Source organism: Hydra viridissima, unplaced genomic scaffold (assembly GCF_058129835.1).
Source record: "Hydra viridissima isolate aposymbiotic clone 2 unplaced genomic scaffold, HvirCarnegie_v1 scaffold_4, whole genome shotgun sequence".
In the NCBI taxonomy this organism is placed as follows: Eukaryota; Metazoa; Cnidaria; class Hydrozoa; order Anthoathecata; family Hydridae; genus Hydra; species Hydra viridissima.
This window is the reverse complement of record NW_028324303.1, coordinates 4338978-4364878: the sequence shown is the minus strand read 5'-3', so window position 1 is coordinate 4364878 and position 25901 is coordinate 4338978. Positions and strand designations below refer to the sequence as shown.

Sequence of the window (25901 nt, the reverse complement as noted above, 5' to 3'; positions counted from 1 at the left end):
TGAAAATATACGAATTTTGCGTTTTTATAAAAGGTTTTTTTTTAATTTTTTTTTTCTCTCTTAGCCCTTTAGTTTGTCTAAAATCAAACAAAGTTAAATTTTTTTAAAATTCCTCAAGTTTAGATATAAAATTTTGCTTTATAGTTGATGAACCATATTTTGGTATTAAAATGGTGCTGCTTTCAATGAAGATAAAACATTAAATTGAGAAAACAACTTTTTCAAGCAAGTTTTAAGTTATATGTTTAATTTCTAACCAGTCATATGTCTGCAAACATATTAAAGGTCGAAAAAATTAGTTATTTCAAGTTTAAAACCTGTTTTTTCCATTTTATATGAAAGTTTTTATTAATATGAGTATGAAGAACACACAAATTGACATACGACTAGTTAGACTTTTAAAGTTAAACCTCTTAAGGTTCATTTAAAAGTCTAAGCTTAAAATTTATACATTACTGTGATATGTGCCACCCCTATTTTATAATGCCATAAATTTATTTAACTAAAATTCCGGTCTTTAAATTACCATAGATTAATGTAAACATGTAAAATAGCGGGCAGAATATAAATTTTTAAAAACAAAGAAATTTGTTTACTTTTTGCATATTACATTTAAATCTAATCAAAACAGCTGATGATATAAATAATAAAAAAATAGTGAATGATATAAAAATATGAAGTCAACATTTTACAATTAGAAGCTTACAAAAGAATAATTTACAAAAGAAATTTAAGATATTATTCTACGCACACTAAGTAAGTATCTTCTTTCCCCAACTTCACCAATTTTGATCTATTTTCAAGACACGAAGATCCAAGTTTCATAGGAAAGCGAGTTTCAAAGTCCAAACTGAGTTGGAATGGATAGTTATTTAATTTTTTAGTTATACTGATTAATTTTTCGAAGCAACATCTAAACTCATCGCAATCTACTCGACGCCAAAAAGAATCATGAGCATAATATTTTTCGAGAACGGTTTCCATCGACGGTATTATTTCTAACCAAACCACCAAGAGCATTTCTTTTTTTTGGTAGCACTTCCGGACAATTAGTTGACATAAGAATGCTCTGAAACGAGCGTCATCATTGCGAAAAAGCCTATTTGATTCGATATCTTTAATAATAGATGCAACTGCTTCATTAGCCGCTGAAACTTCACCGATAAAAGTCCAAAAAGGTGGATTGACTCGAGAAAACAAAGATTTAAGAAGATGATTTTCAACCCTAAAACCTTCAGTAAAAAAGCCTTTAAATGCGGAGCATAACTCTTGCCGAATCAACCATCCGATTCGAGGTGTTTTTAGATCATCACCAATTATTTGGCGTTCCGAATCCAAAAACGGATCAAAAACTTCACAAATGTTTAAAATTACTGCTCCAATTAAATCCGTAAAATATTTCGCACTTTTAAATTTTGAATAGGCGCACACATCTCTGATAGTCTTTACTTTCTTTTTAGTATCCGTTTTGAAATCATTTATTCTACTCATCAATGGTCCAGTTTCCGAAAGGTTAAATTTATGTTGCTTGTAATGTCTTCGTGTATGTTGAAAAGCCTCTTCCAAAGACTCTTCTAAACACTTACTTGAAAAATTTTTACCAGGTTTTACAATACTATGTTTCTCAACAGGACACGATTCTTTATTTAAACTTTTTTCTGAAAACCGAACTACTTCCCATCTGTGGAGTGATCGTGGTTCCTGAACCCATTTGCATACTATTTCTTTACCTAATTCAAAGTTTAACTTATTATTGTCTGAGCTTTCACTACTTAAAGAAATCGAAGAACTATCCCAAGCTAACCAATTCCCATCTTTGTAATATAAATGAGTTCCAGATAAACACAGATAATTATTACGAGGAATATCAGATTGAGAGTTCTCACTCAAAATTACTTTCATTTTTTGTGGATTTTTCACACTTAGAGGACGCAACGAACATTTTTCACATTTTTCACATCGTAATATTGGAATGGTACCTGGTTCCATTTTTTTATCATGAAGAAGTATCATTTTTTCTGCTCTTTCATTAATGGACTTTTTTTCTACAAAAACAATTTTAAATAAAAGGTACAAAAGAGAGAAGTAAAAATTCAACTAAAACAAAAGCCACCTAAAGCATTTTCTTCACTCGTTTTCCTATTTATAACTTTTTTTTTTTTCATTTTTAAAAGTGCTTTTTATTATCATTATAAATACCTGTGTCTTCAATATTTACAAAACCAGGACTCAACAAAATTTGAGGAGATTCTGTATCTGCATCGCGTTCATTTTTTCCGTTAAGAGAGTCATCGGTTCTCGACTTACGTTCATTATTGATATCTAGTTGTGAAGATTTGCTTTCACTAGGTACAGACGCAGAACAGTCTTTCTCCTCATAAAGATTATCTTTTAAAACGGCATTTTCATTGATCAAACTAGGAGATTGTGACTCGTACTCAAAATCTTCTATAAAACAAACAGTATAAACATCGCTTGCTAACGAATTTGTGTTTGAGCAAAGCGCAGCTTCCCTTTCTAATGTTTTGGAACAGCTTCCTCCTTTAAAAGTTGATTCAAGAACGGTTGTCTTATTTAAGAAATAGTCCTCGTGTTTCAAACTGAAACCTGTTTGATCCGAAGTATCACCTTGTACATGAGAAGCGTCAATTGTGGAAGAATCCCTTGAAATTCCATCTGAGTTTCTTCTAAGTGAAAAATTACGTCCTGGATAATAACCTGTGGTATTTGCGCCCGACGAGGAACATGAATTCGAAATTTCATGAGCAGTAGCAATCTAGATTAATACACAATCCTACTTCAAAATACATAAACATAAAGAACTATATATATCATATCTAGCTATTTCTGTCAGCGTTTACATATACAATTCGTACTTTTCGAATCTTGCTAGTAGTGTACTTTTATTAAACAAGAATTTTGCTACACATGCTTAGTAGATAAATTGTTAACAGGCGTGTTTTTAGTAGAAAAATTGTCAATACGTGCAAATTATGCAACTCACTTTCTCCTTTGCTTCGTTAGGCTCCCTTCCAAAATCTTCGCATGATTCAAAACCTAATTCTTTATTTAGAACATAGAGAAATCCTAAAAAAAAAAAAAACTTTTAAAAAATGAAATCTTTTAATAGCAGTACACATAATAAACTTAAGGATGATCATTATAGTGCTATCAGATATGCCAGGAAATATGCTTAAAGCGAACATCAGTTAAGCCCTTTAAAACATACAAACAGAATTTTTAAATTCATCAACAAAAAACAAAATATAAAACTCAGCAAAGTTTGTGAAACTTAGCTAAGTTTAAAATTGAAAGTTTTATAAACAAAAATAGATTCTTTGAGTTAATAATTTTTTAAGTAGAGCCAAATGATATAAACAATTGAAAATATTCATTTTTATTTAACTTTTTTTCACCACATCATCAAACACATTGTTTTAAAACATATAATCACATATTAAACCAACTCCAAAGATAAATCGTAAAATTGGAGGTGGCACACAAATAAACTTCATGAATTACATTACTAAAAGAATTTAGCTGATCTACCTTTAGGATAAAGGTCCTCAGGCTCAGCTAAAACAAAAAACATAATTCGTATTAAATCCAAGAGAAAAATATGATAGGAAAATATATAAACAAATACTATATTATACATAAACAAATTTACTATTAACATAGCATTTGTATATTTTTCTGTTTTTATAATATTTTATAATATTTATAAAAAATAGACAACATTAAAACAATTAACTTTTGTACTTAGGTCTAAAAGCCTATTTTGTTTCAGCATTTTTAGCATCCTAAATTAGGGTAAAACATCTTTTATTCATCCTGAATCCTTGCTAGATTTAATTGCATATTGTTTGTCACTGTTTTTGTCACAACTTGTTACTTGTTTAAATAATTTTTTATTACAAAATGTACTTAACGACAAAGTATATAAAACAATATGCTCTCTGAATTATTTTTTTCATATATTTAATACAGCACACAGTTTAACCTTTCTCTCTTTAAATTGTTCCTAGAGATTTAAAAAAATAATAAACTTTAGAAGTAAGGTAAAAGTCAAATTTTTTTTTTTTTAGTAAAAACAAGGCTTTATAATATTTATGCAAACAATCAAAAATTTATGATTTAAAAAAAAAAATTTAATAATTAGAAATATATCAAAAAAACTTCATAAGGGATAATAGTATGACCAGGTAAAGTTGACCACAAGATCTAAAAATTGTTAATTCTTTGCAAATCATCTAATAATTCTACAACCCTATAACAGCAATCAAAGTACATTCTAAGAATTGTAATAGAATAATCTTTTTATTTACTTTTACCAGAAAGTGATTGAACATGGATGCAAAGTGTAACTAGTACTTTAAAAAAAATTCATTTAATGATTTAAAAAAAACATGGATAAAACTATTGTTGTGAAAAAAAAACTGTTTTTGTGTTTGAATAAATTAAATGTATTTTTACATTGTAAGTAAACTTATATTTTATTATGCATTGATTCTAAACTGATTTCGAAATATGAGGATACTTGACATTAAACATTTTTAGCAGCTTTTTGCATTTTAGTTGGTATTTATAATTTGGAAAAAATAATAAACTGCTTTTAAAACCATAAAGAAAATCAATATTGCTCCAAATGAAATATTCCTTGTAACATATTAGCTACATTTAACTATTTAGTAAATCAACTTCAGATTCAGTATTGCAATTGTCAATGGGCTCATCGGCCTAATTGTAATGCATGAGCATCTAATGTTGCATCATGTGAGGGATAATAGCACTAGAGCAGCGATATTTCTTCCTGATTGCATACACTCTTTTTCAAAATTTGTACCAAATTTTCAGTATTTCCAAGAGCTAAATAGTGGGGAAAAAATACCAGTTTTGTAGTTCTGTCTTTTGTCAATCTATTATGGTTAGCTGAATGTATATGAGAATGGCATATTAGATTTGCACAGTTCACACTTTTCCAACAAATGCCTTAATAAATAACTTATTCAGCTAGTTTACACAGCCCTTTTTTCACTGTCAGGCATTTGTAAAGCAACATCATGGATTAGTTCAATTGCATCAACCTGAATATGTATGTATGTATGTATGTATGTATATATATATATATATATATATATATATATATATATATATATATATATATATATATATATATATATATATATATATATATCAGTGTATACTATAAGGAAAACTTTTTTATGTTTTAGAAGATTTCAGGATATTATTAGTTGTTGTAAAAAAATCTTCAATGCCAACAACTGTGAGTTCATTCACTTACAATCTGCTCAACACTGTTGTGACATCCTCTAGAGCAAGGGAGAAGTAAATTGGCAGCAAGGTGATCATTTTGAACTATAAAGCCTTTTCTTTTTACTAATACTATCTTAATGGCAAATTCTTCAGTTTTTGTGACTGGTGAGTGTGGCAATCTCTCTTTAAATGATTTTTGAAAGTCATAAAATACTTTTACATAACAAGACTTTGATCAATTCCTTCAAACATTGTAATGACTGTTAACATAGTAATAGTTTGGGAAAGTAGTCTTCTACTTTATCCTAAAATATTTTTAACAGCAGAATTTTCAAACCTTAGATTAACTTATAAAGTAAACTTTATCAACATTGGAATGGATACTTAACCTATAAATTACTAAACAAACTATTGTAAGGAAGCTTTTTTAATTTTTTGCTGTTTATTTAACTTAAATAGTATTTTACATAAAATAAACAATTGGTTATTTAATCTAAAATAATATTGGTTATTTAATCTAAAATACTATTGGTTATTTAATCTAAAATACTATTTAGGTTAAATAAACAATTACTTTGTTTTAACTGGCAGCATATAAGTATACATATTGGTCATCCTAGGTCATTTTGTAAGTTTTTGATGTTGGCAATAAGGTTTTAGAAATTCTTAACGTGTTTTGCAACAATCATTTTGTGTGTAATCAAGGAACTTGAACTCAGTGATGTCTGTGAATGCCAGGTACAGTGTGTGGGCTAGACAGCCATAGATCTGAACATCTGTATATAGTTTGCTTAATATAGTTAAGGTCTTTTTATATACAGTATTGTGAAAAAGTTAAGAACCACTAAACAAAAAAAAATATTTTTTTCAAATAAATTTAATTTTTATTCTAAAGATAATAAAATAATCCTTTTTTTTCAAAATTGTTAAATAGAACATAAGAAAAAAGATTTTTTTTTTTTTTTGAAAATTAATTACTAGAACCTATAAAAATAAGGATTAAATATTATGTGGTAATTTTCTTTTATATTTTCTTTGTGAAAAAGTTAAGAACCACAAAGAATTTTTTGTGCTAAATGTAGCAGAAACTTTTTAAACTTATTTTTACTTTTTTTTTAAATATTCTATTAATGACCTTAGTCATTACCAAAAAAAAACCAATAAAGCTACTTGAAAAAAATTAATTTTTTAAAAATACTTTTAAAAAAAATATTTAATTTTAAACAAAAAAAAATCTTTTCTTTTGAAAAAATGAGCAGAAAAGCTATTACCTATGAAGATCGTGTAAAAGTGGTGCATTTTCACCAGGAAGGTAAATCCGCTTGTGATATTGGAAAAATAATAAAGCGATCACATAGTTTGGTGCTAACAATCATCAAAAGATTCAAAGAAACAAAATCTTATGTTGATCGCCATTGTTCTGGAAAACCGGTTTGACGACACCCAATGATGATCGCCTTTTAATCAGGTTGGCAAAGAAAAATCAAACCAAGCCGTTGCATGAATTAAGAAGGGAATCGAGTCTTTCAAATGGATGTCAAGCATCGGCATCACTCATGCGCAGGAAACTATTAGCTAACAATACGTTATGGAAAAAAGCTCTTCTAAAACTGCGACTTCCAAACAACATGAAAAAGCAAAAAGAATTTTGCAAAAGCGTCAAAGAATGGACTAAACAAAAATGGAGGACAGTAATGTTCAGTGATAAGATGAATATCGAGGTTGATAACCAAAAAATCGAACTATGATTCGCAGGCAGCCTTCAGAAAAATATCTTATAGCTTATTCAGATAAATATCTCGATTGTATCGTTCAAAGAACAAAACAACATAGTGAGTTGGTTGGAATATGGTGCTGCATGACATATTATGGTCTCGGTATGTTTATTATTTGATGGTCGACTCAACTCTATTTATTACATCGATATTTTAAATAACAACTTGTTACCGCCAATTGATGCACTTGAGCAAAGCGTTCCATAGATTTTTTACAAGATAATGCACCATATCACAGGGGTAAAATTGTCTCTGAATGGTTCAAAAGCAAAAATATTAAGCATCTAACTTGGGCACCAAATAACCCAGATGTAAATTGCATTGAAAATCTTTGGAGTTGGCTTGATAAAGAGATTGCCAAGAAAGCACCAAAGAGCCTTGAGGAGTTGCACAATATTTTACTAGCAATACTTGGAAATGTTCCCAAACATATTTTAGAGAATTTAATAGACTCAATGCCAAATCGTATAAATGAGTGCTTAAATATTCATGGTAGAATTACACGGTATTAGGTAAAATTTACTGTTTTTTGTTCTGTGGTTCTTAACTTTTTCACAATTTTTTTAAAATAAAAATTACCTATAAAACTTTAAATACATTTTTTTAATTTGTTTAAAAGTTTTTATCATTATTATTACTTTTTATTTTGTTTGTCTATTTTCTAAAATTTATTATTAATTTTTTACCAGAAAAATATATTTGGTTAAATAAAAATTTGAAAATAAAAACAAATTATGATTTGTTTTTTGGTGTTTCTTAAATTTTTCACAATACAGTATATGCTGTATTGTCTGTGCAGACTCCTATTGGACTAACATCTTCCAAAGCAATTTTGAGAGTCAGACCTTTTATCCATGTATTGTATTACTTTATTTTTTTCATGAGTTAAAAAAGGGGTAGTTCTGCCAGTTCTAGATCTAATACCATTGTGATGATTTTTGTCTTCACAGGAAGAATATGAAAAGTTAATTCAATCCAAAGTAGGTATAAAACACTGACTAATTGCAATTGATGGCAATGATATGAATTTTTTTGGTGTTGATGTATTTGCTGAAGATGAAGAACTTTGAGGTCTCTTGTTGTACTAGAGGATTGAGTAAGTTGAATACAACTTTACTCAACATCTTCAACGGCAACATCAATAATATTTAAATTCTGTATCTGGTTGCTAGATTGAGATGCATGGAACTTTTGTGCTTTCAACTTCTGAGTTGCTCTTTGTCTTTGCCACATTCAAATGTTTATATTTGATACTGTCATTGGATTGCTTGCAATTTAGTGCCATTCTTTGCAACATTCACTCAAAAATGCTAAATTTTAATATGAGGGTCTGTGTTACCTTTAATTGCATTAAAAAGCTAACTTAAAGCAACTTTGCACTTTGCATTTCTGAAACTATTTAGTAGTTCTTCAATATGTTAACCCTGGTTATAAATTTAAACTTTACAAACCCTAATCATTGTTTAAACTTCATCTAATCAATGATCAGGGTTGAAAGAAACAAATCCTTGACATGAGATGATCCAATTACCAAATCTATCCTTCAGTAAATTGAACAAAATATTAGTTGTTTGGCATGCAACACCGACTTGCTGGAGCTAAATCTCTTCAATATTGATGTTCTTAATATGGTTACAAAATTTTGAGTAAAATAGCTCTTTAGCATTCACAATTAATAGTTACAGCTTTTCCCACCTCTCTTTGAAAGAAACAGGGTCAGAAAATGCTGCCATACCATAAACTGCACCACACAGTAAGTCTTTAGTACAACTGCATTTTATGTTACACATGTGAATTGATCTCACACCAATAAGAGCAATTTTGCTTGTTAATAAAAGCATTCATTTAAAAATGTGTCTCATCTGAAAAAATATTTTCTTGGTCAAAATCAGGATAATCTTCCAAGTACTTAAAGATCCAATCAGCAAAATCCTGATGCAATCTGTGATTGTTTGGCCATTATAACTTTGCGAAGATGTTAGCCAAAATCCTTAATAAAATTCTCCAGATTAACATCTGAGAAAACTCTTAATTTTGTAATTGTCCAGAAATTAATCTTACTTATCAGCAATATTCTCTTCACTTTGTGCTTTTCATTGTCTTATTAGTAGGTTACTGGCCTGGAAAATGAGATCAAAATTTCCACAATGGGACATATAGTCTGTGCAGAGCAATGGTAACCCAATTTTCTAGAAAACAAATGTTAAATACCAATAACTGAGTTTATTTTAGTAATATTTTTCAATAATATATCAATTTCTAAACGGTTGCAGAGCATCAAACACAGCATAATAAAACTGCAAACAATATTAAATATTTTGACAGCGGGAAGTAAAAAAACCAATATATCAGGAAGCATAAAATTAGTATTGAAAAAAACAATCACTGTTATTAAAAGACCCTTTTATCAGCCCATCAACAGATCTTGATATTGCAATATTTTAGTCAGTTCAAACCCATCAGGTTTCATATGAAGCTTTTCAGACTGCTTTAACTGACCAGCTTACCATATAGTTATATTACCATATAGTTATATTACGATATAGTTTTATTACCATATAGTTATATTTCTAATAGCACTGAAATTATGAGTGAATATGGTCAAAGACAACTTTGCTTCTCATATTAATTACAAAGAGCTACTATATATGGTTACCATTTTTCTAAGAGTACCAGCAAAGATAAATCTTTTAAAGAGCCAGCTAATCTTAATTGTAACAAGTCATAGCTTAAACTATTTGGTGTAGATATTCTAAAGACAGATTACTAGTTAAAGAGGAATTTAGGATATTTGGATATTTGTAAACAATATTTACACAAACTTTACTTAGAGCTTGATATTAGCTCATTCAAAGATTATGCACAGGTTAATTTTTAGATATTCAGTCGTAAAAACTAATTCAATACTAAAGGAGAATATCAATTTTAAGAATGGTTTCTTAAAATTAATATTCTCCTTTAGTATTGAATTAGTTTAAACAACATATTTCTTGACACAAACAAAAAAATTGCAACAGCTCATAAAATTATTAGTATAACAGTAAGTAACTGTGAATGAAGTACTAGTTATTCTATGTTGGTATATACAGAGCATATACAATGCTATTCCAACAAAAGTACTTTGTTTAACAGCAATAATAAAAAGCATCTTCGCATACCACTTCACTAAAAATTGATATTTATTAGTAGTATTTTGCTAACTCCCTTTAAACATTCTGTAAATTAACTCACAAATATTTTTCATTTAGAATAGTTATAGTTTTGAGTGCCCAATAATTATGCAAAATATTTTTTCATATTTGAGCATGTATCCTCCGCTTTTATATAAAATATATATATAATATATATATATTTTATATATATATAAAATATATATATAAAATATATATATTTTATATATATATAAAATATATATATAAAATATATATATTTTATATATATATAAAATATATATATAAAATATATATGTAAAATATATATGTAAAATATATATACAAAATATATATATAAAATATATATATAAAAAGAATTAAATTATCTTACAGAATAAAAATGACATTGGCTCATCATCATTTGCACATAACGAAAGCTCTAAAACAAATTAAGAGACTGAAAAGAAAGATCATATAAGTAATAACAGAGCTGAATAGCCATTAAAAAAAAAAAGTCAACTTACTTTGATGTTTAGTCTTCTGAAAAAAAAGGCCAGGATTAGAAATTCCATTGATTCTTAGTGCATCTTTTATTATTGTGTTTTCTAAAATCTTACCAAATCACAATTCATCAACAATATGAATTTACTTTGTTACTGAGCAAATAAAATATTTAAGTGAAAAACATTTTTTAAAACTATTTTAAAACAAATTTCAAAAACTATTGGGTGACTTTTGAAAAGTACAGCAAAAAACATACTTCTTTTGCATAAACATTTTCCTTGAGTAGTAACTCTTCAAACGAATCATTTTTAAAAAACACAACAACCACCTAAGAATAAAAAAAAAGATTGTCTTCTTTTAATGAAAACAGAAGTTCATTCATAAAAATGATAAATAAATCCAATCATCAAAATAAAATTAAAAAAAAACATTGTCTTCTTTTAATGAAAACAGAAGTTCATTCATAAAAATGATAAATAAATCCAATCATCAAAATAAAATTAAAAAAAACTGAATCATAGTTTCATTATTGTTTTTATAATGGTATATAACCATTAAAATCTTTACCTTATAGCCAGGTTCTACAATATAATATTTTGTGATACTCTCCTGGTATAATTTACTTGATGGGTTGACCAGCTTGACTAGAAAAAAGTTTTCTTTCTGTAATTTTCTAGCTAAAGTAAAATTATTCCTTAGTAAAATTATTCCTTATAAAATTATTAAAACTCTTTTTAGAATGAAACTTGTCATCTTAAGTTACACATTGTGATGATCAGCATCAAATGTAGTGTCAAACTCAATAAAGTTTAGTAAATATCAGTTGAACATTATGAAATTCAGCACCCTTAAATCATTAATTACTCAAAAAATATTTAAAAGATTTTTCTAATTTTTTTTGCAAAAAGAAGCTAATGTGTTGTTCTTTGATTCTATTGTTGTAAAGTATTGATTATAATTGCTATTGGGCTAAAATGAGTAAACAAATGTTACATTGAGAAAAAATTTTGGAAATTTTTCAAAATTGTCACAAATTGACATTGGTCTTGCTGTATATTAGATAGATTTTTTTTTTGCAATGATGTAAAGAGTTTTGATCTATTGAAAGAAAAGTAGGAAGTAAAAAAAAGAAAAGATTTAAAGATAAATATAAAGCAAAATCAATCATTCGCTCCATAAAAAGCAAATCCATATCAGTCGCAAAAAATTTAAATGCACCCAAGCTTGATTGGAAAAGTACTTAAATCTGATGAATATAAAGCATACCATAAAAAGAAAACTCTAAAGTGATCCACTGATGGAAGAATTAAAGCAATTTGTTGTTTAAATAAGCTATATAAAATTTTAAGCAGAGAAAACCTGCAATATTTTTATCAGAAAGGTAGATATGTTGCCAACATATTGAAGTAAATTTAAACTAAAAAATTTGCTCCCAAATACCTTTTATGGCAAGCAACCTGCTCATGTATTTCAAAAGTGCACCATATATTACTTGTAAAACTTTAGGCTTGGATTTGTATATAAAAGAATGCTTAAAGAAACACCTTTTGCCATGCATTAAAAAGGATGATATGCCCACAATCTTTTAACCTGATTTGGCTACAATCCACTACTTCAAGAAGACTCAGTATGAACAAAATGACATCAAATTGGTACCTAAGGAAGTAAATGCTCCAAATTCTCATGAGCAAGGAGTTATTGAAAGTTGTTGGTCCATTATAAAAGGAGTCCTATTGAAAAGTAAAAAACTAGCTTCAGATGAAGATGATTTTAAGAAAAAGTGGATAGCAGCTTCAAAACAAGATCCAAGAGATGATGTCAAGTACTTGCAAAAATTTTTGGTTTATTACTAAGCATCCAGTTATAAATGTAATAAATGATTAAAATAAATAACGTAGTTAGCTTCAATGTGTAAAAAAATTACAAAAATCTGTAAGTAGTTTTCGAGTAATTAAGGATTAAAGGGTGCTGATTTTCATTGTGTTCAACTGGTATGCTGATCAAATATTTAAAAATTATAATATAAATGATACTTAGAGTTTTTTATAGTTCTATCTTGGTCACTTAAAAAACAGTAATAAAGGTTCTTTTTTGTAATTTAACACAAAATACCTTCGCCTTCTTTATTCACAAAGCATATCTTTGGATTTACAAAGCAAAAGACTTTTTCATTTGCAAGGTTAAAAAATTCTTCATATGTAGTATGCTCACTCATTTTGATGATAACTTCACTCCCATTACATAAAACAAATGGGATGGTAATGCTATAAAAATATCCACAAAAAAAAAAAACAAGAATTATTTAAACTTTCACAATAATAATTGTAAGTTATCTAAAAATTGTATTTATATTATCAAAAGCAAGTCTCATTAAAATTATCAACCAATATATAAGAAAATAGATAAGTATTTATGCTATCTACTAATTTCACAAATCACTTTAAAACTTTTTAATGTATTTAATAAGAAATTGGTAAAGAAGCACATTTTTTACCAAGATGAACCAAAAAGTTGGACTGCTTTCATTTATCTTTTTCAAGAGTCAATTTAAATATTTTCGCTCATTCAAATCATAATCAATATTATAAACTTTCACTAAGCTAGAAATATTTTTACAAGATATATATGATGCAGCACAAAACGAATGAAAATTTTCTCTCTATTGTGACCAAAAAAATGAAGTGCAAAGAAAAAAATTTTCTCTTAAAAACATGATCTTTATTTTCTTCATCTTAAACATTAGAACTTTACTTTGTTTTTTTAACCACTTAGAGAGAAATCCATCTTGTATACATTTTTTAAAAAGCCTGCAATTTTACTTCATTTTTTTTGTAGTAAAAATTTACCATAAATGTAACAGAAGCTATCTGATGAATATAAACAATCACTCAAAAAAAATTTGAGCAAAATTGACTTATATGGTACAAGTTAATTCAGTGATAAGCATCTGGGAATATAGTTTTAAAATACATAAGTTAACTGATCAATGAAATAATTCATTTTCTGGTGCTTTGAAATTTTTTGTGTTTAATAGTGATTAGTTAATGTTTATATAATTAAAATTAATACATATAATTATATATTAATTTTAGTTTTTTATAATTATAATTACTTATATAACATAATTACACTAAATTAGTCCATTTGGCAGATTGTGCTTTTGGGACACAATAACAAACTAAAGTTTAAAACATCTTTTTAAACATATTGAAATAATAGAAAAATCTAGGCTTTTCCATTATATCAATATTTTGGTTATTTTTTTAAACCCAAAACTCTTCTGAAACCACTATTCCAAACAAAAGGAGATTTTTTTTTAGATGTGTAACATAGTAAAAAGTATTTTAGGCATTGTTACAAGTTTTTATGTTTACAATGGATGTAAAAACTGACCATTTGGTGGAATCTTCTTCAACATTTAACAATATTGTCTTCTAAAGGAAAAAAAATATACAAGGTCAGCAAAAAAATAGAGAAAATCAAAAACTAAGTCAGCTAGAATCAGTTTATCTTATCATACAATATTGTAGAATTTCACTTTGATTATACCTATTTATTACAAGAACCTGATGAAATAAATTATCTCATTAAAGCAAAGTTGTAAAAGGTTTTAGAACTGATTAAAAGCCATTTAAATATTTTTTACACACTTTTTTAAGTGTCTTGTTTATGACCAAAAATATAAGTAAAATGTGTTAACAATTCTATAAAACTAACCTGCATTTTTTTAAACATATTCTGTTGCATTCTAACTCTTTGTGCTTCTCGTTTCCGATTCCAATAGGATGCTATGACTTTACAGCCATTTACCCAATAATCTAACTCTGAATCATCCTTAAAATAGAGCAGAAAGCAGGAAAAGACAACTAAAAATTATTTTACAGCTTGGTACATTTAGTTTATCAAAGAGACCTACAAATTTTTTAACACATGGGTGTTCTGCAAATCATTTTAACCATTTAGAAATGGAATTAATGCACTCAAATGTCATCAAACATGTAGTTAAGATGCAGAAATATTATCAACACATCAGTATTACACATCAACCACATGTAATTATCACATGACTTTAACTGGTGGTTTATTAATTTCAAATCTAAAAAATATAAATAGCTGCCAAAATCTTTGGGTTAACCATTTCGTTTTATTTTTAAAGGGAAAGTAACAAAAAAGGACACATGCCTCAGCTTCTAAATGAAATCTGGTGATATTCTGTAAATATTTGGAGGAGTTTTAAATCAAGTATTCAATTTTTTTTTCTTTATTGAAGCTATCTTTAGGTATAATAATCTACTTAAAAATAGAACTAAAAAATTTCTGTTTTAATTAATCTTTTAAAATAAGTTTTATTTAAAAATATATCAAATGTTTGCTTTTACTAACAGACTAAATGATAACCTATTAGACTGTGTTGAATTGTTGCCACTGCTGAACTCATTACCACACAGCTATCAGGAAAAAATAATAATGAAATGACACTTTAATTATCTCGCATAAATAACTGATCCTCTCTTTTTGAGTAAAAGATTATGAATTAAATATTAAAATGTGCAACAACTTTTTTTTATAGGTAACTAAATCTAAATTGAATTTTTTGTCTTATTTGTAAAAACCTAACTAATATAAACAAAGATGAAGCAGAGGAATGGCTCTACAATCAATACCCAGATTTTGTTTCTGGGTTAACTCAAAAATAGCTTAAACTAAAGCTTTGCATTTCCCACAAGGATGTTGAGCAATCAAATTATATCAAATATATCTTGTGATAGGTGATCAATGATTGATCAGTGAAATGAGAGATCAAATCCTAAATATTTTTGCTGCCTAAAAATAAAGTTTATCTTAATTTTTATAACTAAGTAATTTTTCTCTTAGAGCTACTACAATAAGGTTATGTGTTCAAACATGGATTTAAATTATTAAAACAGCTCACAATATCAAAAATCCCAAAAAAATCCACTTGGTATTTTTGGTAGGTTTTTTTATGCCAACCCTATGACATAGTCTTTATGGAGAAGACAGAATAGTATCGGTGACTTAAATTTTCCATACTTAAAGTAACAAGTCATTTTTGTGAAAAAAAATAGTTTTGATCTCTTCAAGAATTACAGCTTGTTGAAAGGAATAAAATGACACAATACTTGTTTGTGAATGTTTTTGCCTTATTTTGTTACTTAGATAAACATTTTTGCAACTGACTGTACATAAAACTTTTTTGCAACCAGCCACAGAAATCAATCACCATATGATAAGATAGGTGATATTGTTAAAAAATGACAGAAAGAGCAAGCTTGCAGCACCCAATAACTGATCAAATGTTAACTGCAAAAGATATACTCTTATACTCTAGAGACAACTTTGCATAAAATGTTTATGCTTGCTTCTTCCAATAAGATGTAAATTTTGAAAAAAAGTTTTCAAAAGCAAAAACATTTCCAGAAATAAGATGTCTTAATTAGTTAGTGGTAGCTTCTGAGCAATTGAGGCCAAATGTGTATTAGAAGATAAAGAGTCTGACAGAGTTTTGCCTCATTATTAATCAGAATTCTGTAGGGAGTTCTGTTCAACCTAAAAAACAGTTTCCTAGTTTATGGCATACAAGTATGATGTATTTTTGTAGCTGTTTTAGCTATATATTCAGAAATTAATGTATTTAATCTAATATTTATGTACCAGTTAAATTGAATATCATGAAAATTCAATTGCTCTTCTTGATGCTTCTTATTTATCACTCACTAGAATAGCATCTCTGCAAAAAATGGACACTATAATTAGTAGAATATAAGTAATTGTTCCATGCTTTGAAAACTTTTGAAAGATTTTAGTAGTGCTATTATATAAAAAGTTGTTGATTATTTTAACAAAGTTTTGATTAACAAAATGGCAGTTATTGGTAAAACTTGAGGAAATTAGGCAAAACTTTTGGTTGGTCACAAAAAAGGAATATATATACTTACCTGACATTTAATGTTTTTCTTTAAAATATAAGATGATGTGTGTCAACTGTCCTTGATATCCAAGATGAATGCCATAAATGGGTGTTTTTTTTTAAATCCTAATTTATGTATAATGACCCTTACATTCTGAATTGTCAACTAATGCAATTACATATGGTTGATCCACAATTTTTAAATTAAAGTAAATATGAAAAATATGGTATACCTTACAAGAAAAATAATAACTTTCCCCATCACATTCTATCACAAATACATGTTGTTTTCTACTGTGATTTATGACTGTTTGAAACACATTACTCTATAAAAAAGCATTAATTAAAAATAAGTTTTTAACTTACTATAATATGCTATATATACACAGTCATATAGCAAAAAGAAATATTAAAACTCCATTTTTAAACTTAACATTAATTCTTTTGTTAAATATTATTATCTTTAAAAAAAATAACGCTTATAACTAACAACTTTGGTTTTATGTGAAAAAACTTTTATTTACATCAAGTACAACACTTTTGAACAAAAAATGTTGCTTATACTAACTGTTCTACCTTTTAATTCTTCTTTGCATAGAAACAATATTTAATAGTATAAACATTTGACAATATAAAAATTCTCCTGTTAATGGCATAATTTTCCAAAACAATTTCTAAACTTTCCAAAAAAATTTTTTCAATTTTTTTAAAAAAATGTATACAAACAAAAGACATTCAAAGTTTCTAAAAGTTCAAACAAGAGCTAAAATCAAGATTTATCCACAAATGATTTAAAAGCCAAAAAATTTATCAATCTTTTTTTGCCAACTGCATACATTAATTAGATTTTTTATAAAATTTTGTCTATTGCTAACAGAATTAGAAATACTCCATAACCTAATTTAATTCAATAGACTTTCAATTTCACTACTTTTAAAGTTTAAAATGTGGTCTGTACTTACAATTTAAATAAAGTGAATATAAAAAAAAATCAATCAAAACGCAATAGAACTTTATGAACAGCCGAATGATAAGGCTAAAAAACAGAGCTGGGCAACCGCTACTTTTTTGAGTCTGATATCCAATAGTCTGATAGTTTGAATTCCAAATCCAATATCAATAGTCCGATAGTTTTCCTAATTTGCCGGTCCATTTATCAATACTCCAATAGTTTAAAAATTTTAAAAGATTTTTTTGATTTTTTTTAAACCCATTTTGAAAAAAAATACACTTTTTGCTAAGTTTTGGCTAAGATTTGCCTAAAAATGGCTTTAGATATACTCTACCTTACATACAAAATTTATTGCAAGAAAAAAATACAGTGCAATAAAAACTAGGCCTAAGTTGAATTTATTTTTCTAACATAAAAGTACATAAACTAAGAAATCAATCGCCTAGCATCCCCATCAAGACCATACACTTCTCATCTAGCAGGTGAAGATTTCTTTAGGAACACTAGTTTCTCAGAGTTATCAGTCTTTAAGAAAGATCTTTTTTGCCTCAAAATCTCAAATCCCCTACTAGACATTTCTGTGGAGCACCAGAAATTGGTCAAATGAGATGTGGATCCTGCTGTTGCCCCTGACCCTGTTCCATCCATCAAAACTTTTCTCCATGTCCTCTTCTAGTCAGCACTCAGTAGTACCTTCATCACTGCCTCAGTGATAATATTTTTCTTGATGTCTGTTTTCATGAACATGTTCATGCACCCAACAAATCTGAGCTGGAAGTGAGGATGGAGAGCTGTGGCTATAAGGTTCTTACCACTGAACATATACTCAAACCTTACCTTGAAGGCCACCCTAGAGTTGTAAGGGTTCTCCAGCAGGTTAGTTGATGAGATCTGCTCCTCTATGATGCAGTTGTCATTTCTCAAGACTTCCAGCTTGTATTTCATAAGCTTGAAGGTGGGCAGGAATTTTTCTTTTCCTCAGACTGTAGGCTGTCCAGGCATTCTGCAACTGGGTTAATAATCTTGCAGTACTGAGCCAGCAGAGCCTTGTCAGTCTTATAGAAGGGCGACAGGCTTTGCTTGCGCATTAAAAATAATGTTCAGCTTCTCCTTCTGCTCTGGATCTTCTAGCACCTGAAGGAGTAAAGCACAGGAGTCAGATGAGTTCCAGTGGGTCACACCTGAAGTTGGTAGTCTCCTGCCAATTGCCTCCTTGATCTGGTTTGCCACTACTGGGACTTGTTCATTGTTAAGTAGGTATGTAGGTACCTAGACAGTATAGTTACCAGGAGTGTAACTAGGTTTTTTCTACAAGGAAAAGGTAACTTTTTTTCCCTAATCTACATTAAATTAGCCTAACATATCCTAAATAAGACGTAGTAACTAGGTTTTTTCTACAAGGAAAAGGTAACTTTTTTTCCCTAATCTACATTAAATTAGCCTAACATATCCTTAGCTTAGCCAAACCTAACCCAATCTGTATTATCCTGCCCCAACCTAAGTTAACAAATCCAGCAATTTTTGTTCACAAAATCAGTTAATTACTTATATTTTTAGATAAATAAAGGTTAACTAGTGGAAAAAAAAACTTTATATTTTGCTTAGGTTTTGATAACTAGTTTGCCACTTTTAAATCAAATTGTAAAAAAAAAAAAAATTATCACATCTTTCTTAAATACTTTTCAAAACCACAAAATCAGACAAATTTTTCAAAATTCAACCAAAGAAACAAAAAAAAATTGCTGATTTTGAAGAGTTTTGATTTATAAAACTTTCTCTCCACAAAAATCAGAAAAACAATATTCTTTATCTTTAATGTTAAATTATAAACAAACTAAAAAAAAAATATTGAATACATAATGAAAATATAGAAAACAAGCTTTTTTGTTAAGAATTTTGCGGCAAGTACTACTTGGTACATTTAACTTTTGATGAACATTAATTCAGTTCAGGAACACTGCTAAATGTAATGAGCAGAAGGTCACCTTGCTAGTATCTACAGTCGCCATTAAATTGACTGTGTAGGAACCACAGTGATGGACTATATATATATATATATATATATATATATATATATATATATATATATATATATATATATATATATATATATATATTAGGGCCCTGCGAATCGGTATTTTTAGTTTCGAATCGAATCTCGAATCGAAGCAGGTCTTGATTCGCGAATCGAATCGAATCACGAATCGAATCACTAATTGAAAGAAATTTAAGTTTTTTATCTTTATTTTTATGTATACTATACAAAATATTACAAAACTTGAATGTTATTTGAACAAACTCTTTTTGTTACTTCTAGCCCAAATTAACCGTTCCGCATTTTGCTCGGAAAGACTATTGCGTTTACTGTCGATCACTCCTCCTCCCACAGAGTTAACTCTTTCAGACGAACAATTTGTAGCTTGAACAGCAAGAAAATCAGTTGCAACTTTTGATAATAAAGGGAAAATGTTACGTTTGTTTTTCCAGTAGAGAATAGAACAATCTGAACGTCCCAACGTTTTCTCTTCGATGTATGCAGTAGTTTCAAAATTTAATTGCTATCTAAAGTTCTTTTCTCTGGTAGAGTACGATTTTTAGAGATATGTTCAAACATTTTATCAAAAATTCCATTTGCTTCAGATGACAAATTTGCTACTTCGAGTTGAATTTCAGCGGGAATCATAGTGATATTTAAATCGTGTTTTTTTTCAGATGTCATTAGATAAGATTTTACCATTTGTTTCTCTGCCAAAGTAAGCATTTCTGATTTAAATCGAGGGTCTAAGAAAGTAGCGGTAAGAAAAACGTCTTCACTTAAATCAAACCTCATTTCCAACTGCGTAATAAGATCGTCAACAAATTTACCCATCCCTCTTTTATCCATCGAGCGAAGATAATTTTTCAAAGTTGTAATGCACGGATAAACTAAACTAATGCTTACGCTTTTTTCCGCACTTAGTATAGTGGTGGCTTCAGATACTGCATTAAAAATAGGAGCGACTACTGTTAATAATTGCACTTGTGTTTCAGTTAGACAAGTCGGTGGCACTTTCATACAGTTTTTTTTTGTGAACACTCAACTAGAGCAATCTCTATAGAACCATTACTTTTTTAAAATCCATTCCAATAAATTAGAAGTGCTGTTAAAGCGCGTTTCCACATCCATTGGAGGCTTTGACTCAGGTTTTCCTTGAGAAATCTGATACTTTTTGAGAGCTGCCTGTCCAACTGATGATGAGTGAAAAAATCCTACTATTTTATGAGCCTTGCTAATTAATGTAACAAGAATTGGTTGGTTGTGTATAGCTGATTTCACACAAAGTTGGAGTTTATGAGCACAACAGCCTAGCCAATCAATCCCAAGAAGTTTAAGTGTGCATGGCATACTAGGAGTAGTATCGGTTGTAGCTCGGAAAATATTATCTGAAGTCAAGTCAAATTTTGACAGCACGTTTCTTAAAATTTCTTCAGTGGAAGTAGCTTTGTGACAAGCATTTATTACTTCCAGATTTACAACTGATAAACAGCATGATTCTAAAACCCAAGAGGATGAAATAAAGTGGCAAGTAGAAACAAGAAAGTTATCGCCATTGTCGGCTTTAAAGTGATCAAAAGTGATGCTAGGTTTGGAGATTAACTGGCTTTTTATACTTTGTTGGAAGTTAATATATAAATCATCAACCATGTCACCTAAATTTCGAGATAAAGTGGTCGGGTGTGGTGGATGATATTGCCCTTGAGTAAGCACCGAGCACAGATTAATAAAGCCAGATCCAGAAGTTGTCTCAAATGATCTTCCATCTTCAATTACAAATCTAAGCACTGCATGGTCGTAGTTTTTTTTAATAACTCTATCTATTGGAGGTCGAATAAAATACGAATTTAACGAGGAACTTGATGATTGCTCGATTGTGTTATCGGAATTATTTTTTCTTTTAGTAGCAGATGTGCGCTTTTTTGTTGCTTCTACGTGTAGTTTTTTATGGTCACGTTTTAAATGGTTCCATAGATGAGATAAAGTTCCAGTTTTCTGAACAGAATACTTTTTGTTGCAATTTTCTTGTTTGCATTGCCAGAATACTCCTTTTTTTTTCAAAGAGTTCTTTAACTGCCAATTTTTTAGAAGTCATTTTATAGCTTGATGCGAAAATAGCTTGATGTAGCACAAACAAAAAGTATCGAATTTAAAATTACTTTAGTGAAAGCGAAGTTAAACATTAACGACTCAAAAAATAAAACCTAACTTTTGCGTTACTAATTTGGGTTCCGCTCTGTTTAAATCCCTAATCGACAATTAATTTTAATGAAAAGTATGTTTACGTTCCAAAATTACTCTACCGCTGAATTTTCTGATAACATAAATATTGATATTTTGAAAACTTTTTAACGCCGTTTGTATGAAAACATAAAGTAATTTAAATAAAAAAATGATTCGAAAATTTCGAATCATTTTTTTCGAATCGAATCTCGAATCGAAGCGACATTTGATTCGCGAATCGAATCGAATCGAAGCGATTCGCAGGGCCCTAATATATATATATATATATATATATATATATATATAATTTGAATCTTCTTAATTCAAAAACCTACATAATTCAATTGTTGCAAAGTAAAAACTAAAAGGCCCAAAGAGAATATGGCATAATGCTGTGGAACAAATAAATAGACCTCAAATGTTGTTATCAAAATGTTTGAATCTATACTTGTCAAAAAAAAAAAGTTTATTGCATGTGTAAAAATAAGGAAAAAGGAAATAAAAAAACTTGAATGGTCCGATAGTCAAAGTTTTTATAGTCTGATTGTCCAATACTTTTTACTTAGTCTGATAGTTATTGGAATATTGGATATCTTATATTGTCTAATAGTCAAAGTCTGATACATATATTAGTCCGATACTAGCAGAATATCGGAATATCTGAATTTTTATCAGAAGTACCCACCTCTGCTAGAAAAGAATTATTCCATCACTTAGAGGTATCATGCATAAATACACAATACATGCTCAGAGAGTATGATGCATATAAATAGCAATTATTTTTCTGGCTACTTAGTAGAGAGTGAAAACCAAAATGAGCTTCTTAGGTTAACAAAAACTATTTAGAGAAACATTATTTACACAATAGATTACTACCAACTAAGTAGTTGATTTTATTATGCTTCATATGTTTATACCTGGTTTAAAAAAATAAAGCCTTTAAAAACAAACATTTAAAATTTTTTTAAAAGTTTATTAAGTTGAAAAGAAAAAGAAAAAGAAAAAAAAAAAAAAAAAAAAAAAAATACAATTTAAAATTTGTGTGTACTTTACTTAACTATATATACTTAAAAAATACACAAAAATCATGTTACCTGTAAAAGTGGTATTTCTTGCAGAATTTTACCTTTCTCTTTGTCATTTTCATTTAAATACAGACATAAAGTATCTGCATTTATCTAAAATCAGAATAGTTTTAAATAAAAAACTTTATAAAAAATATTAAGAACTTTGTTAAAAATAACAATAAAGTAATAGCAGCTTATTAACTTTGTATGTACATGCTTGTTTGCTTCTATATAATATAGTGATGATATGTAATACATACCACAAGACAGCGATTTTTCCAGGATCGTCTTAATCTTAATGGATTTGAAATTAGTAATAACAGAGTGCCTTCGAGATACAGAGGAGACTTTCTCTATAATATTCACAAATGTATAAAGTTATACTTGTTTATCTCAGTTTTTTTTTATCAAGAGGAGGAGAATGAACTACTAAAAGAAATAGCTCAAGCATCAAATAAATAGGTTCAGTAATCTGGGTAAACTTTAGGCAGAGGGACAACATGAGACATCTTGTATAGAAACTTACCCTATGGGTAAGTAATATTTGGTGCTTTCCTTTTATCAGTAAATTTAACACAAACACATTGATACTCAAAACATTTCTGAACTGGAAAATCAATATCAATATATTTTTCATATTTATAAGAATGATACAGAACACAGGTCATTGGAAATAGTTATTTCACTAATAAACCACAATTAGCAAAACACAGGCTATCAAGTTTTAACTTTTTTTTTTTCCATATATATTTTTTTTTCTTTCAGTTTTTCAATTTTCAAAATTGAGAAAATTGAAAACGAAAAAGACCAATAAGAAAATGAAAAAAAAAAAACAAAAACAAAAAAATAAAACGACAACTTGACAGCCTGTAAATAGGACTGTAAGGCACAATATACAAAATGTTTCATGTCACCCTTGTCTCAGCTTGTTCTTAATTCCAGTAGGCGTTGCAAGTCAAATTAATATCCATTTTTAACTTAATAGTAAAATACTAACGCTAATGATACAAGTTAAACGTATCACAGTGACATTAAAAAAAATTGTTATGTATACCAACCAGATCCATATCTTTGGTTTTGAATGCCATTTCAAAGCAATTCTGTTTGAAAAAAAACTAGAAATATGAAAAATTATGGACTTAAAAGAAAATATAAAATTAAAAACTTAAAATACTGCGGAATAATTTTTTTTATTAATTACGTTTTGACTTAAGCTCGAGTGAACCCAGAGAATTGCATTTTCTTAGTTTCGGTTTCGGAATGAGATCAAATAGGGATCTAAATGAGATCAAATAGGAATACTCGAAACAACTATTCGGATCCGAGTAGTTTTTTCGATTATTATTAGAATTTAAATATTCGGGTAATTACCCGAAAGTTATAGGATTGTTTTAATACTTGACACCCGTAGAATTCCAGTAGAACATACCCACTGAAATATCCGAAGAAGTAAAAATACAACTCAATTCATTTATTATATTGAATTGCAAATAACAAAAAAAAAGTTAAAATATGTATATTTGCACTGAAGGAGTTCAAAGTTCAGAATTAGCAAAATTAAAAGCGAATCTGAAATTTCGTCCTGTAATTTACTGTTCTCTTTCATGAACACTAGGGGGTCCATTTTGCTAACACTTTAATTTGTTCTCCTTACAGTGCAAATGTTACCTGCACTTAAAATACTCTCTCAGAAGAAGCAGGTGAGGCTGGGATAGCTAGAATCTGCCTAGCAAGTATTTGCCTGCATTGACCTTCCAAAAGTCTAAAATGTCCACTGTTTTTTCGACTGGTGCATCACCAAGGTATTTGTTTACCTCCTTTATTACGTTTACTTTTGGAGCTGATTTTCCTCCTTTGTGCGTATATGTTGCTCCGTACCTTCGTGTATGGCGATTGTGCAACAAAGTAGCCAAAAAGTCCGCGGCCTCTATGTTTTGGGATGAGATTTCAGGTGGTGTAGGTTGCAGTTTGGGATCTCTGTCAACAAGGTCCTTCAGTGTGTTCATAAAGGTCAAAACGGTCCTGTCTTTCTCTCATTGCTCCTTTTACTTAGGGATCCAAGAAATGGACCACAGTGTACTCCATCTGTACTCTTCCACAATGTGGGAATCTTCTATCGATCTCCAGCAAAAATTAGTTTGTAACTTCTTGGATTAAAGGATCCTTCATCAATTTTTGAGTTTTCTCAAATCATAACTTTGTTGTAACAAGCATGGGTACAACCTTATGAGTAATCACTGTCTTGTCTGCAGAAACAGAACTTGAAAATGCTACAAATAACTTCAAAAATCTAATGATAGTTTTGACTTTGCTAATCTCAGATTCGGCTGGCATCAATTTTTTCAATTCTGAGCCAGATGTGTTACCATCAGGCCCAACTATTTGCTCCATGGCTGAAAGAAGCGCAATTACTTATTCCAAGTCTGAATTCCAGTATATCGGACAGTTCTGTACCAACTTAGTTGATGTCACTTTAAGGGCCTTTGCTTTGTTGATAAGATCAATTGTCCACTTCCCTGAGTAGTGAAAATTGTTTACCAAACCCGTAATCTAATCAAAAAGATTAGATCTTTTCCCGAATATACGTGAATTAAGAGTGGATAAATTACGATATTGGAAAGATTTACTTAACGAAATCAAATAAAACTGAAGAAATTTGTAAAGAGAACATAAATTAATGCTAATTTAGATTCTTTTATAAAAAAAAAATACCAATGGCTTTAAGAAAATCTTATGACCAATAAAAGTAGTCATTTTGGTTCTGGAAAACCACATAAACAATGGGTGGTCCATAGAGAACAAAGGAAAAGAGAAAATATAAAAGTACTAAGTCTTGAACATCATGCTGTTTTGTTAGTCTCTGCAAGAATTACACTTTTTAAAAAAACTCAAATGTTTTATAGATCAAGAAAGTTAAAGACACTTTGGATAATCTTTCCTTTAAATATGAGTGTAAAGCAAGCTCTTGCATTAGAAGTGAATACTGA

At 28.8% G+C, this 25901-nt stretch overlaps 1 protein-coding gene across 4 annotated transcripts; it reads right to left on the bottom strand.

Moving 5' to 3' along the window:
* Nucleotides 1-569: 569 nt before the first annotated feature.
* On the bottom strand, nt 570-24210 carry LOC145183069 (uncharacterized). Of its 4 annotated transcripts, none has more exons than XM_090084359.1 (16): nt 24116-24210; nt 23973-24014; nt 23175-23267; nt 22942-23025; nt 16871-16963; nt 14426-14542; nt 14102-14142; nt 12821-12972; nt 11276-11352; nt 10965-11036; nt 10729-10816; nt 10596-10643; nt 3550-3576; nt 3005-3087; nt 2200-2776; nt 570-2045 (listed from the first exon to the last, which is right to left on the bottom strand). In XM_090084359.1, exons 2-16 carry the CDS (start codon nt 24000-24002, stop codon nt 739-741), a joined length of 2889 nt encoding a protein of 962 aa, XP_089940485.1. In that variant the 5' UTR covers nt 24003-24014; nt 24116-24210; the 3' UTR covers nt 570-738. The 4 variants fall into 4 exon arrangements, with proteins under 4 accessions (XP_089940485.1, XP_089940487.1, XP_089940486.1 ...); XM_090084361.1 differs by having other exon boundaries at nt 23969-24014; nt 24116-24153; XM_090084360.1 differs by lacking the exons at nt 16871-16963; nt 22942-23025; nt 23175-23267; nt 23973-24014; nt 24116-24210 and adding an exon at nt 15904-16655 and having other exon boundaries at nt 14426-15701.
* Nucleotides 24211-25901: the final 1691 nt, after the last annotated feature.

Coding starts and splice junctions, on each gene's coding strand:
- LOC145183069 (XM_090084359.1), bottom strand. CDS start 24,002: ATGGCATTCAAAACCAAAGATATGGATCTG. Junction 12,973..14,101: donor GAAGAAGATTCCACCAAATG/GTCAGTTTTTAC, acceptor ATATTTTTATAG/CATTACCATCCCATTTGTTT. Junction 2,777..3,004: donor CTAACGAAGCAAAGGAGAAA/GTGAGTTGCATA, acceptor GTATTAATCTAG/ATTGCTACTGCTCATGAAAT.